The sequence below is a fragment of the Miscanthus floridulus genome, unplaced genomic scaffold (genome assembly GCF_019320115.1).
Source record: "Miscanthus floridulus cultivar M001 unplaced genomic scaffold, ASM1932011v1 fs_364_2_3, whole genome shotgun sequence".
Lineage (NCBI taxonomy): Eukaryota > Viridiplantae > Streptophyta > Magnoliopsida > Poales > Poaceae > Miscanthus > Miscanthus floridulus.
Window position 1 is genome coordinate 45,280 of NW_027096645.1, and position 14,721 is coordinate 60,000.

General features: G+C 50.0%; 2 protein-coding genes and 1 pseudogene across 2 annotated transcripts; 1 reads left to right on the forward strand and 2 right to left on the reverse strand.

The window, feature by feature from the left end:
• Positions 1-2,231: 2,231 nt before the first annotated feature.
• On the reverse strand, positions 2,232-2,705 carry LOC136531493 (uncharacterized). Its single transcript, XM_066524139.1, has one exon. The coding sequence runs from the start codon at positions 2,703-2,705 to the stop codon at positions 2,232-2,234; it is 474 nt and encodes a 157-aa protein (XP_066380236.1).
• Positions 2,706-4,106: 1,401 nt separating this feature from the next.
• On the forward strand, positions 4,107-8,014 carry LOC136531494 (protein IQ-DOMAIN 2-like; annotated as a pseudogene).
• Positions 8,015-11,195: 3,181 nt separating this feature from the next.
• LOC136531497 (probable pectinesterase 67) lies at positions 11,196-12,990 on the reverse strand. The gene is made up of 4 exons (XM_066524141.1): positions 12,630-12,990; positions 12,357-12,519; positions 11,784-12,235; positions 11,196-11,672 (listed from the first exon to the last, which is right to left on the reverse strand). Exons 1-4 carry the CDS (start codon positions 12,893-12,895, stop codon positions 11,516-11,518), a joined length of 1,038 nt encoding a protein of 345 aa, XP_066380238.1. The 5' UTR covers positions 12,896-12,990; the 3' UTR covers positions 11,196-11,515.
• Between the last annotated feature and the right edge of the window lie 1,731 nt (positions 12,991-14,721).

The window sequence follows — 14,721 nt, forward strand, 5'->3', positions numbered from 1 at the left end:
CTCGCGCGCACCTGGCGGAAAACGGATTACCAGCGAGTCTCCTCCTTAGGGGCTGGGTGCCTATGTCTGCACAACACGCCTCCGCGACCTTTGCCAGTCCCCTCCTTAGGGGCTGGGTGCCAATATCCCTCTGGCGCGCCTCCGCGGTTTTCACTAGTCTTCCACATAGAGGCTGGTCGCCTAAATCCTACTCAGTTACCCTACGTAGTACAACAAACCAAAGGGGAAAACATCAAAGTTCCAATAATAGCCCGCCTCCACGGCACAATGGGCACAGGAATTACAAAGCAAATAAAAGCTTTCACTAAGCTAAAGACACAAGCCCTAGACTTTTACAATAACACAAAAAGTGTGTGTGAACAGCCCTGGGACTGCTCCGCACCTTGGGGCATGAAGCGAAACAAGGGAGCCAAAATCCTTTGTTCTCCCGCTACAATGCTCTCCTCCATCTCTCCATCCTCTGATCTAAAATCCAGGACAGGGGCCCGTTCGAGATGTACGATGCTCTCTCCTTATGAGAGATCTTTTAGCATTGTACTCCTGTGCGCCCTCAAAAGCGGCAACTCAACAACCCCTTCATGGCTTCACAAAAGCCCCAAAAGGGCTCGGGGGCTCCAATCGAGTTCATAAACCCGGGGTCCCAATGGATCTGCTTCCCTACAATACTTGGCCCAGCAGGCGGCGCAGCGACAGCGCGCGTCTACGTCGGACCAGATAGACAATGACAAGACGAAACCATGATCCGGTTCCCGATCGGCACCTTCGGCCAGGAGATCTAGTCGGAGCCCCGACCGGAAGGCCTGGCCTTGGTGGGACCGCAATCCGACTTTGACCCCCTTTCTCCAACCGAGAATACGTTAGACCTCTGCTCACTACTCTTTCCCGACCGACACGGTCGGGGACGACTGGGAACGAGCGACCGGGGACGCCCACTCGGTGTGGGCTCGGGGAGCAAGCGGAGCAGATAAGTTAAGGCGCTCAAGTCAATCGTAATATCGAGGACCGTACCCTACCATGCCCTGCGCACCTGCAGGGCGGTGTCATCAGGCCATGTCAGACAGACACTGTACAGCCTGCCAGACGCGTCAGAGCATGAACAGTGTTGTGGGCACCGATGTTGGCCGTACTAGGTGAACACTGTGCAGCCTACCAGATACAACATAGCATGAATAGTAAGGTGAGCGATGGCAGCATAAACAGTATGGCGGGCGACGGCGGCCATCCATACCCGATGGCGTGGGCAACAAGACTAGACAGCGCCCATATACACACACTCTCTCTGACTTATAAGGCCATCCCCTTCAACTATAAAAGGGGATGCGCTCTCTCCTAGGACGGGAGGACACGACAGCTCAACAGCTCTAGAACTCGACAGCTATACAGTCTACACGCTCTCAACAGCTGATAAGCTCGACACACAGAGCATACGCTCCAATACTTAGCGCACGTTTGAGCATCCGTCACTCTCTCCCACTCGGTTCAGAGTCCGATCGGGCCTCTACACCGCCTTCTCATTCCTTACTCGTTTGTAACCCCACAGTAAACTTTGAGCACCTGGCTCAGGAATAAAGTCACCGACCAACTGAAACTGGATATAGGGCACGTTGCCTGAACCAGTATAAATCCTGTGTCATCGCGTGCTAGGTCACATCAGATCACAACGCACAGGAAAACTACAAATATTTACTTGTTGGCCACATTTTGCACCGACAAATCCCATTTTGCAACAGATGGAAGATCTCAGCTGGAGCTTCGAAGCCTTTGATTTGGTTTTCATTAATTGAAGATGTAATAGATTAGCTCATGAGTGTGCTTATCTAGTTTCCCATGATAACCTAGTGGAGGAGTGGCTTATAACCCTACCTGGTCTTAGGATATCTCAGACCACGATTGTAATCTTGTTCACGACTAAGGCCCTGTTTGGCATGACTCCAACTCTGGGTGGAGCTGCTCCACTCCAGAACTCCAGGTGGAGCCAGCTCTAGGTGGAGTTGGAGCTGTCTGATGATGGTGTTTGGCTGGGAGGGTGTTCCCAGCTCCAGAAAAGATGAGTTTGAGGGTAGATTGCCATTCTTGCCCCGGGTTCGACTTGGACTACTTCTCACAAATATGAAATGAAAGTACATGCAGTGTAGTCGAAAATAATAATAAATTACATGTCATTTGCCTAGAACCAAAATTACGAAATAAGTTCATAGTTCCAAAATAAGGTTATTACAATAATCATTGCACTAATTCCATGCTAGGGCGATGGATGTAGCCATATTATCACGAAAGGTGTCCATAGTCACAAAGCTTGATTCCGAAGTTGATCCATCGGAGGCATGTTGAGACACGGCATACTTGTTGTACCTTTCCGGAATAGTAGGCATGTAGGTAGGATCTCTATCAAAATTAGCAAAGTCCACATCAACACTAGCATGTTCACGTATGAAATTGTGTAGGACCATGGTAGCAGCAACAATCTTCTTTTGTGTGACCATTGAATAACCGGGTATCTTGTAAAGGATTTGCCATTTCATTTTTAATACTCCAAATGAGCGCTCAATAACATTACGAACAGATGAGTGTATACGGTTGAACTTCTCTTTTGGAGTATTTGGTTCCATACCTCGATGCCACTCGGGTAAGTGGTATCTTTCACCCTTGTATGGAGCTAAGTACCCCGGGCGATTAGGATAGCCCGCATCTACAACCAAGTGCATTCAAGTGTGTGTTTGGCCGATTTCCTTTTCCAACTTGTTCGGCAAACAACATACACAGTACTCGAGTGTTCTCTGAGTTCCAATCAATTTCAGACATCTATCGAACTCACAAATTTCATATTAGAAGGCAAGTTACCTAATTTCTGTTACCAAGACTCTAATCAGTTAAGACTAATGTCAAATGCAAATACAGCTCAAATTCAAAGAGATTGCCCAGCCGGAGAGCAGCAGATCAACCCCCATGGTCAGGGGCAGGGATACAGATACAATTAGCCAACTAGCCATGAATGTAATATAGAAATCCAGAAAAGAATCTAAGCATTGAGCACGTGTTGGATAGAGATGGAAGCAGACAGAACTGCATCATAGAATAGTTCATTCATGTAGCAAATTTTTTAGCTAGCAATGCTTCTGATTTCATTCAGAGAATGGATAGTCACTGACTGCAAGGTACTAAAATCAACATGCCACACATTCACTACACTATAACAGAGCATGCAGCCCAATTCATGCAATTGCAGAGCATCGATACAGAGCATGCATCCCAAAAACAAAGCAGGAACAATACCTTGGGGGGCCTCTGCGGACGGCTGTTGGCGGGCCTCTGCGGCCGTCGGTGGGGGGCTGCGACCTGCGGGGGATCTTCGGCGGCGTGGGGCAGCGACCAGCGTCGGGGCTTCTGCGGCAGGCGATGGGACTCGTGCAGACGTGGAGGGAGGCGGAGCTAGGCGACCGGGCGGGGGATCTCCGACGTCGGGGCTTCTGCGGCCAGTGTCGGGGCTTCTGCGGCAGGCGGCAGTCCTCGCAAAGACGTGGCGGGAGGCGGAGCTTCTACGGCCGGGCGGGGGATCTCCGGCGTTGGGGCTTCTGCGGCAAGCCTCGTGCAGACGTGGCGGGAGACGGAGCTACGCGGCCTGACGGGGCTAGGAGAACGGCAGCAGGGCTCGGCCGGCCGGCGATGGGGGTGGACGGCGGCCGCCTGTCTGCCTGGCGGCGGCGGAAACCCTAACGGCGGCCTCGCGAGAAGAGGACAGACGGAGGCTAGGTACGGGGAAAATGAGATGCGCGGGGGGTGCGGGGGGGACTCGAAGAATAGAAGCGAATCGTTTTTCTGTGTAACCAGTGGCATTGGTGGGTAATTATCCATCAACTCTACGAGTAGGTTCAAAAGAGAGGGTTCTAGAGCAGCAAAAGAGGTGCTCCAAAACTCCACCTCTATTTGCACTACAGCTCCATAAAGTTAGCAGCTCCATGGAGTTTTGGAGTGGGAGTGTTTGGCTTGATTTTTTTTTATGAAGTTATTGGAGTTTAGGAGTGGAGCCATGTCAGGGCCTAGTATACGAAGCTCCGGTTCCTAACAAAAAAAAAAAAAAAAGTCTCCAGGAAAGAAAAAAAAAGAAAACGAAAAAGAAATAAATACTCCCACTCCCTCGTCCACCAGCACGAGAGGCTACGGACGCATCACCGCCGGCCTCCCTCTCTGCCCACCCGTGCTGCACCCGTCGGCCCCGCTCCTCAGCTTCCATCTTGTGTTGGTTAGTATTCGTTTGCTGTTGGATGACTTTCTTTGTTCTGATCCTGGTGGACCGTAGATCTAATCCGGCTGACTTGTTCTTCACAGCGACTCTTTCTTGTCGAAGAGTTTGGAGGCATGGGGAGGAAGGGGAAGTGGTTCGGTGCCGTCAAGAAGGTTTTTAGTCCTGAACCTAAGGAGAAGGAGGTAACGGCTCTAGGGATTCTTCTGTACGGGGCATTGTGTTGGATTTCCGTTTTAGTTTGTACTAGCCTTTGAACAGGATCTAAATCTCTCCTTTCCTCACTGCAAAGATTCCAGTCTCCTGATTTCAAATGTTGATGATAGAAATGCCAAATTTTCACTGACAGCTGCACACAATTTAATTTCTCACTTGTGGCCTTTTTTCAACTATGCTGTTGTGTGATGAAAAATGGAACAGGGATTATTTTAGCTTCACATTCAATAATTCCTGTACCGCCTTTTTGCATACTCCGGTATGGACTGAATTGTGCTCACAGACCAAATTATGCTGATGAAATGAACAGAAACTGCGGAAGAAGCTAGCAGCTGGCAATCCAAGCCCACCCCTAGATCTAACCCCATCCACCTCCTTGGAAGTCAATATTTCAGTGCCACCCCCTCCAGCTCTACCATCTCTTACATCAAATTGAGGTTGAGGTCCCTGAAGCTGCGCAGGAGCAGAGCAACCATAATTCTGTGGAGGCAGTCCCTGCTGTCCCTATGCAGATGTCAGTATTACCACCATGTATATCAAGGGAAGAGCTAGCTCCAACCAAGATTCAGACCGCATTCCGAGGTTACCTGGTAATATAAAATTAGCTTTGAATTAAGCTGTTTCGTGCATTTTGTAAGATATGGATGCCTTGTGCTACATCTTTGAATAATTTAGATAAGAACTCACTGTGCCAGTTAAAATATTACACTGGTTGCTTTTGTTAATAGCTAAAAAAAAAGGTTGTTAATAGCTACTGGTAAAAAAACTAAAGATGATTCATTGTTTATTTACCTGGGCTGCTGCTTAGCAGTTTTGAGGATACAGTTCTTTTTTCTTATGATTTCCCTCCACATCAACATTACTGAACATGCAAGCAAATGTCTGTCGGCTGCAGACTTTCTCCCACAGTGTTCCACATTTAGGTGTTGGCAACCCACCGAACCTGCATCTTGTAGTCATTCAGTTATTATTTGGATGTGAGTTCTCTTGGTTCAATACTTTTGCTATTGAGGATTTGTGTATTCTTTTCACAGCATTGTGTGGTAAATGAATTTTTATGAATCATAGCAAGTTTTCTAGCTTCAATTGCACCTTTAGGAACTGCTAGCTTCTAGTGTAATGCCCCTCGCCCCCTTTGATGCGATTGTTGCCCTTTCCGTTTATTTTCAGTATATGTTTATTGCAGTGGCCCTGAAATCAATCTTTCCAGGTGTTGCAATTGAAGTCATGAACTGGCAGTTGGTGGCAGCTACCTTTCATTATTCTTCTTACAGATACTTTTTCTGCCTGTGATATTCATGTATCTATAATACAAACAGAATTTTGTGAATGTTGACTTTTCAGCAGTGTATTTTGTTTGAATGCAAACATGGCTTCAAACTTCATGTTGCTTTTAGTAAAAGTGGAGAATATTATAGTTTGTAAATTGTAAGATGACGAAATAACTTTGAAAATTTGATTTTCTTACTCATAAAGAAGCTAAAAGGCAAGTTTTATAGGACGGCGATTAGACCTGCTATGTTGTATGGTGCAGAATGTTGGCCTACGAAAAGACGACATGTTCAACAGCTAAGTGTCGCGGAAATGCGTATGTTGCGTTGGATTTGCGGTCATAAAAGAAGGGATCGAGTTCGGAACGATGATATACGTGATAGATTAGGGGTAGCGCCAATTGAAGAAAAGCTTGTCCAACACCGGTTGAGATGGTTTGGACATGTGCAACGGAGACCTCCAGAGGCACCGGTGCGTAGTGGAATCCTAAGCCAGGATAGTAACGTGAAGAGAGGCAGAGGAAGACCGAAGTTGACTTGGTAGAGACAATAAAAGGAGACTTGAAAGGATGGAATATACCTAAAGACTTAGCCTTAGATAGGAGTGCTTGGAAGACAGCTATTCACGTGCCTGAACCTTGATTGCTTCTGATGGGTTTCAACTCTAGCCTACCCTAACTTGTTTGGGACTTAAAGGCTTTGTTGTTGTTGTTGTTGACTCATAAAGAAGAATATAATTTATACTGTAAGTATGCTGAGACTTCCCTTCTTTGATAATAACAGGCAAGGAGAGCATTAAGAGCCCTGCGAGGCCTTGATTGAAGACACTGGTTGATGGTAATTTTATTAAGCGTCAAGCTGCAAGCACTCTGCGCTGTATGCAGACTCTAGCACGGGTGCAATCACAGATACGTTCAAGGAGACTGAAGATGTCTGAGGAGAACCAGGCCCTCCAACGTCAGCTCTTACTGAAACAAGAATTGGATAATTTCAGGGTAGGCAAATCTCAAATCCCTGCACAAGAAGATTCCATGTGCTGCTTGTTCACTTGATTTGAGTAATATTGTTTTTCTCCTTTTCTCTATGCCTTGAGATATTCACAAAATGTTGTCAAGAGCGCTAAATATATTCAGTTTGTAAATAAAACCAGATGGGTGAGCAGTGGGATGACAGTACTCAATCCAAGGAGCAAATTGAGGCGATCCTAATAAGCAGGCAAGAGGCTGCAGTAAGACGAGAGAGAGCACTTGCATACGCATTTTCTCATCAGGTAGGTTTCTGTTGTTCGTCAATAACAGGTGCCAATATGTATATTATCTCTTAGTGTGAGAGCATGCTTATAATGTTTCATTCTGTTCGTTGCAGTGGAAGAGCACTTCGAGGTCTGCCAATCCAATGTTTGTGGACCCAAACAACCTACAGTGGGGCTGGAGCTGGTTGGAACGCTGGATGGCAGCAAAGCCATGGAAGGGCCAGAATGGAACTGACAAAGAGAGCAACATTGACCGTGGATCCATGAAGAGCATGAGCTTGAACCTTGGAGAGGGTGAGATCACAAAGGCCTTCAACCGTCGGGACTAAGCCAGACAAGCCAGCACCAACTACTCCAAAACTGATCCGTCCAGCCTCCAGGCAGTCCCCATCAACACTTTCTCCTAAAGTAACACCAATCCTTGTGAGGAAGAAATCCACCATGCCAAAGAATGACCCTAAGCGTTCAGTCTGAACGACCAAGGTGGCACAGCATAGCCACCTCAACGGTGCGGGACAGTGAGAGTGTTGCAGGCTCCCCATCAGTCCCAAGCTACATGGTTCCCACAGAATCTGCAAGGGCTAAGTCCTGCCTCCATGGCTCGGCATTAAAGAACGGTGCAGAGACACCAGAAAAAGGAGGCTCTGCTGGACCCGCGAAGAAGAGGTTATCCTTCCAATCTGGAATGGCATCTCCCTCACCGATGAGGAGGCATTCTGGTCCTCCTAAGGTGGAAGATAGTGAAGAAAATTGTTGATCCGCCATATAGTCAGCAGCCTGGTAACTGATGGTGGAAACAAATGATACGTAAGACAAATGGATGGTGAGAGGGGCAATGGATTCTGCAGAAGTGCAGATATATTTAATTCATGAAGAAAGTTTGATGTTACACAAGTATGAAGAGTTGGGGTTTGTATTTTTGAACAATTATGACCACATTGGTTTTGATGTAAAAAAAAAGATTCATGGTTTCTGTCACTCAGTTTGATTAGATAATAGTTGCAAAAAAAAAAAAAAACTCCGTTTGTTGGGTGCAAAACAATCTCAGTTTGTTTCTGAACCTTTGTATAAACAGGTTTTCTGTTTATGCGAGGCCTACATTTGCTCATGTGTTCCTATACGCCTCTAGATACATGTTAAACAATTGCAATCATAAAGCATACCAATTCACAATATTTATTGCTAAAAAAATCGCTATCTGTATGCAACTCCAGGCAGAAAGCGATGTACCAACTCTAGATTGTAAGTACCCAGAATCATTAATCATCTCGTCGTGACGTGTTATGTATTCTTTAGTAACTCTCTACTTCCCTAGACCTCGCATAACAGATTTCAGGAACTGCTTTATGATTAGGGTACATAAATGATAAAACAATCTCAATTAACACGTATTCAATTTCTATTTATTTACGATTCTGCATATGGTAATCAGATTTTTCCAATAACCCTGGCTCGCGTTATATTAGTACCAAGGTATTAAATAGTGCGGTAGAGTCTTACTGTCTGTGACTGGAAGGTCCCGGATTCGAGTCGTGGTCTCCTCGCATTACACAGGCGAGGGTAAGACTTACCACTAACACCCTTTCTCAAACTCCGAATAGAGCGGGAGTTCTCTACACTAGGTACGTCCTTTTTTTATTAAATATTTTATTAAATAGTGGGCTAAGACATTAGCATCCTCTTCCAAATAGCTATAGCCAGAGCTATTTCATTTAGCAGTTTATAGAAAATAGAAATTATGTATAGAAACATTTAACTAAAGAATTATATGAAAACAAATATTTAAATATAGTTACAATGCTTGAGGAGAACATGTCTCCACGCCCATTACTTAACTTTCATTAATAAATATGAATATTGATTGTAACCATGATACGTGAGTGAAGTCGCAATGCCAGCGGACACGAGAAATGTCCAACTGGCTGATGGACACTCCGAATATGAATTTTAGCCTAGGAGGGGAGAAATGTGATGAAATATCATTTGTTTTTTGCCCTTGGCCCATTTTTCTTTGTCTCTTTGCTCCCGTCTTCTCCCTTGGACTCACATGTCACCGCCGCCACCACCAATTGCCTTGCTGGCCATTGATCCTCTGCGCCCACTGCCGTCACTATAATCTCTTCGCGCTGCATCACGTTTTGCCATGGCATGTCGATGCAGCTGAGAGGTGACAAGGATTAGTCTCCCGTGGCAGCGAAGGGCACAGGGTTGGTTAAGGCTAGGGTGGGGAACAATCAAGGGGCGCAACGTTGAAGAGAAGACGGGCAGGCCGGTTGGTGTGCTGAGGTGCTACACGTGGCCGGGCCCGAGCCAATGCAAACTGGGTGTGCCCCGGGTGGTGGCGAGGCCCAGCGAGAAGAGGCACAACAACAGTGTGAAGGGTATCGGGGTGAATGGAAGAGATGCGTTAGCCGTCGCCGGCTATGGCCACTGACCCCAACAGAGTCTCTTCTATGTCTATGTGTTTTTTTTTATAGAAAGAACGGACAGAAGCTTTGCCGCGATTTTTATTAGACGAAAAAGAAAAAAAAGGTAAGTGTCCATCTAGTTTTTTAATAGAAACTAGGCCAAAAAATCATACAACTGAGGAGAATGTTTTACTCATCCTACACAACTTTGGTACAACAACGGGCCAAACATCCAAACTCACGCTACTACTTGATCCAACTTGGTCGAATCGACCCAGCTAAACAACTCAACTAACTAATAACAACGACAGAAAGAAAACATGACGACTTGCTAGGTGACACCTTGGGGCACCAGCATGGCCAGACGGCAAGGAGCAACCGCAGAAACTAGAAAGCCCAGCAATACCGTCACGGAGAAAACAACGCTAAAACCGCCAACAAAGTAGCCCGCTAAGGGAAGGTTTTCACCTGTAACATCTAGTACGATAGGAGAACAGGTAGCAAAATGATACCTCCGAGAAGGGAACGACGTCTCATCCAAGATTTCGCCCCAACCTCAACTAATTTCCACACTATCACCGTCGGAGATCGAACCCTACCAGGGAGATAGAGTGCCGTAATGGATCAGCAACAGTCCCGCCCAACCGCCGCCCCTAGAGATGCCAGCTAGGAGAAAACGCCGGGAGAAGCCCATCGGAGAAGAGTCCGCCCATGCCAGAAGCGGTAAAGCCGCCTCGCAGCAGATCCAGCCAGCTTCGTCACGGAAGCCAACCCGAGGAAGGGGAAGACAGATGGTGGGGAGAAGAGCGCCAGGATCAAAAGAAGCCCCAGTCACCCAGCCCACCAACGTCCCAAACCCTGCCGAGCCAGCCCACTCCGCCATGTCGCATAGCCGTCGCGAGCCACCGTCGCCGCATCGCTGCCGGCCACAACCGGGAGCTCTTGCCGTAGGGGACGGCGTTAGCACACACTACCCCTACACTCATGGACAGCACGGATCTAGCCGCCCCTGTGGGTCAGGTCGCCGAACTGCACCAGAGCGATGAAGAAACACTGTTTATACTTAAAACACTATTCATACTAAAAAGTTGTGAGAGAAAAACACTGCTCCGGCTTAAAGTGCAGCAGAACAAGCTCGAAGCCCCACACCCGCCGACGAACTGCAGGGCACTGAGAGCAGCACGTGGGCGCCCACCTCAGCCCATACCAGCGAGAAGGCCCACCGGCACAGAACCGGCCAAACCCGATCTGCCAGGCAGAGCTTCGAGGCCGCCGTTGGACGTTGGATCCGGGCATGGAGACCGCAGATCCAGCTGCCGGTGACCCCAAAGTCCAGGACAATCACCGACCAGCACCACCCAGGCCAGCCAGCGCCGAGGAGAGGAGAGGGAGAATGAGGGGAAGGGAGGGAAAGAGGGAAAGGGCCCCGCCAGAGCCGTCCTAGCGACTGCACGGCCTGCTGGTGGTGCGCTCGAGCGGCGGCGAGGCAGGCAGAGAGGCAAGGGAGGAACTTCGGGGGATGGCGGGGTTCCGCCTGAGCCGCTCGCAGGGAGCGACGCATGTCTATGAGCGTCGTTCCTCTTAATACTGCAACACTGGTTGCTCCATGGTGCCGACAAGGCAATGCCTCCCTCTTGCAAATTTGTCCTTTTGTCATCATGGTTACAATAAACCCACTCTCCTCATATTATGCGGCGACCGAGTTATTCCAACTCTACCAGCTTAATTATATTATATACTGTAGAATACAAATCAAAATTCTAATATAACCATATTCTCGTAAAAAAAATTAACACATTCGTATCTAATATTTACCCCTATAGCTAGAGGCCTAGAGCCAAACAAATGTGATGGGCTGGGAGCTGTTTGTCCAGACAAAAAGGTGCTTCAACATAAAGCAATGCGTGCACAGTAATTTGGAGCTCGGGATCAAACAATAATGAAAGTGTCACTCCTATGGCAAGAAAAGTATCGTCGTTCAGTGTGTCATCAATCAATCAGAATAATTTGGCGTTACACAGGTAAGGTACACTACTCGAGAGCAGCGCGTAAGAAGGGTCTTGGCCGAACACGGCAACACAAGATGCATGTATGTGTATACATGCATGTCCGATCCGATCCATTGGGATCAGTAGTAGTACGCCGGAAGCCAGTCCTTGCCGTTGACGAAGTCGATGGTGAGGTACTTGGCCGCGTCGTTGAGAGAGAAGCGCCGCGACCATGGCACGCGATTCGTAGCGTCAGCGCCCGGCCCAGTGCAGTTGAACTCCGCGAGCATCGCCTTGCTGCATGCGACGATCATATCGACAATCACAGCACAAATGAAAAGGCCATAGCTTAATTACGTACGATTCATGGCCATCATCAAGCTTCATAATAATAATATAATAACTTACTCGGTGCTGCCACTGTAGCCTATGGTGGTCCACCCGGCCGGGTTGACGGTCTTGGAGAGGTAGGTGTCGGAGAAGATGACGCGCGAGTCCGGCGCGCTGACGCGGCCCAGGTACACCTCGCCGACGCCGTACACCTTGCCCTTGAGGAAGACGAAGCCGCTGCTGTCCTCCTCCTCCCGTACCTGCGCGGTGATGGACCCGCGGATCTCCGTCCGCTGGTCAGGCTTCACGAAGATCTCCGGGCACTGGAACATGGACTGGCCGTTGCCGAAGATGAAGTCGATGTTGCCCTGGATGTAGCAGCTCTCGTAGTAGTGGCGGCCGGCGCTGTCGAAGAGGGTGTGGTGGGGGCTGTAGAACGCGCAGTGGTAGAAGGCCACCTTGTCGCCGGCCACCATCGCCGCCACCGACCGGATCTCCGGGTCGTTCACCAGACCGACGCGTGCGCTGTTCTGTCGCGTCAAGTTTTGCATTGGATGGATCGTGCGTGTCAGCACCGTTATTGCCATTCTAGCTAGAAGACGTACGTACGTACAAACGGAAACGGGAGAGGGCGAGAGGCCGGGCACGGACCCTGAAGCTGACGCCGAAGACGACGACGTTGTCCGCGTTGACGGTGAACGCGGCGGACTCAGCGTTGTCGGAAGAGGAGGACTCGTGGGAGATGGAGGTCCGGCCTTTGCCGTTACCCCTCACGAAGATGAAGGGCTTGTTCTCCGGTATCACAACTTTGCCCCTGCATGCATCAACCATCCATGCGTGGTCGTTGGAAATCATCGTCATCATAAGAATAAAAGGAGAGGGCCAGGAGAAGTGCATCATGCGAATGAAGGCAAGCATGCGTGCCTGTGCAGGCCTGAGCGGAGGTGGACGATGATCCACTCGGCGTTCCCGGCAGGCACGGCGTCGATGGCGGACTGCACCGTCTTGAACTCCTCGTCCGGCCCAACGATCAGCGTCTTCTTCGCCTTGATCTTCTCCGTGAGCAGGGGCCCGTTCACGATGTCATCGCTTTTCTTGGCGAGCTTGGACTTGCCCAGCGCGCCGCCGGGAGCCCACGTGAGCACCGCGGCAGCGGCGAGCAGGAAGGTGAGGAGGCACGGCCGGGCCATCGTCGTCGTCCTCGGTTCTCGATGGCGCGTGCGATTCTGCAACAATAGCTTAGCTGGTTTCTAAGAGGCAATGACGCAGCGCAAGGGCCGGGACTCTTAACGCACCGCTCTGTTTCTGGCCGCTCGCTGCTGGGGTGAGGGGGAAGGCTACGAGGTGAAAGCGGAGACTTTTTTTTTTTCCTCACACCTGGTTCACTACTACACAAACTTTACTAGAGGCGGGCGTTTTTGGTTTTCCACGGCGAGCAAAGCCGTCCGCCACGGCCTAGAGGCCACGGTAAATCGTGGCTTAACCGCGGCGGGCGGCCTTGCCCGCCGCGGTAAATATACTTTTACCACGGCGGGCACGTTAGGATGCCCGCTGCGGTTAATCATTTAAAAAAAAACAAAAAAAACCAGGAGCCCACCGGCGAGCCCGTTCTCGAGCCCACTGGCGAGCCCACCGGCGACGGATCCGGGCTTCCCACGGCCGCCACCACCTCGCCAGTCGCTCGCAGGGGACCACACCGACGCCTCCTCGCGGATCCCGCCGCGCCGTGGTGGAGGGAGGCCGCCGCGCCGACGCGTCCTCGCCCGCCGTGGTGGAGGTCCCAGCGTCGTGGCCGTGGTGGATCCCAGCGTCGTGGCCGTGGTGGAGATCCACCGCCGGATCTGGTCGCTCCACCGCCAGATCCACGGAGGAGGCGGGTGCAGCCGCCAGATCCGTGGGGGAGGAGGTCGCCGCCGCCGGATCCGTGGAGGAAGAGGTCGCCGTCGCCGGATCTGGAGAGAGGAAGAGGGAGGAGTGAGGGAGATGGAGAGAGGAAGAGGGAGATGGAGATGAAGAGGGAGATGAACTCACTGATAAGTTCATGGACTGCTCATGGCATCACATCGATAGGAACGACGGACTGTAAGTCAACTATAAGTTCTTCGAGTCCTGGAGGCAGGACCGCTGGAGCATATCAGAAGGCACAACTAGCAGTAACAATACCTCTAGATTAATTCTCTTCTCTGGAAAGCTAAACCATATGAATAACGAACAACTCTGAACCAACAAACCGAAATTCTGAATCTGTTGGCGTTAGCAGGCAGTCAGTAACTCGTCACAGTGACACCAAAGCGCAACTAAACCAGCGAATAGGACAAAGGAACACCAAATTAATCCAACACAGTCACAGAATCACCCAATCGCTCCTCGAAGACAACCGTTGACCACCGAACTAAATGCGCTAACTAGCTAAATCGGAAACGAAATCAACCCAGCACAGCCACGCACAGTACCATCGAACCGCTCCTCGAAGAAGATTTCGCCGGAGGCAAGGAGGAGCAGTGACGAGAGGACCAGCGCGCGGTGGAGGAAGGCTCGCCCGTCGCGGAGGAGGCCCATCGCCTCCGGGCTCCGGCCTCAGTACCCGATGCTCGCCTCGCTCACCTGAGCCGAGCCCCGTACGGCGCCGATGCCATGTGCTGCCTGCATCGAGGGAGAGTAGAGGGAGGCAGAGGGAGAGTGGGGGAGGCGGAGAGCTGAGAGAGAGAGTGGGGGAGGCGGGGAGCTGAGAGAGAGAGAGTGGGGGAGGCTGCGAGGGATGTGGGTGATGTGTTTCAGTGAAACCCTAACTCCCTCCTTTTATATTGGAGATGGCTATTGGGCCTCGGTTTGGGTCAGTTGGGCCTCCACATTTTAGGTGGCGGGCATTTTAGGACGCCCGCCACGGTAAATTGATTTACCGTGGCGGACCTCTTAAGATGTCCGTCGCGGAAAATAGGGTATTTTCCGTGGCGGACATCTTAAGACGTCCGCCACGGTAAATCGATTTACCGTGGCGGGCAAAAATGCCCGCCGT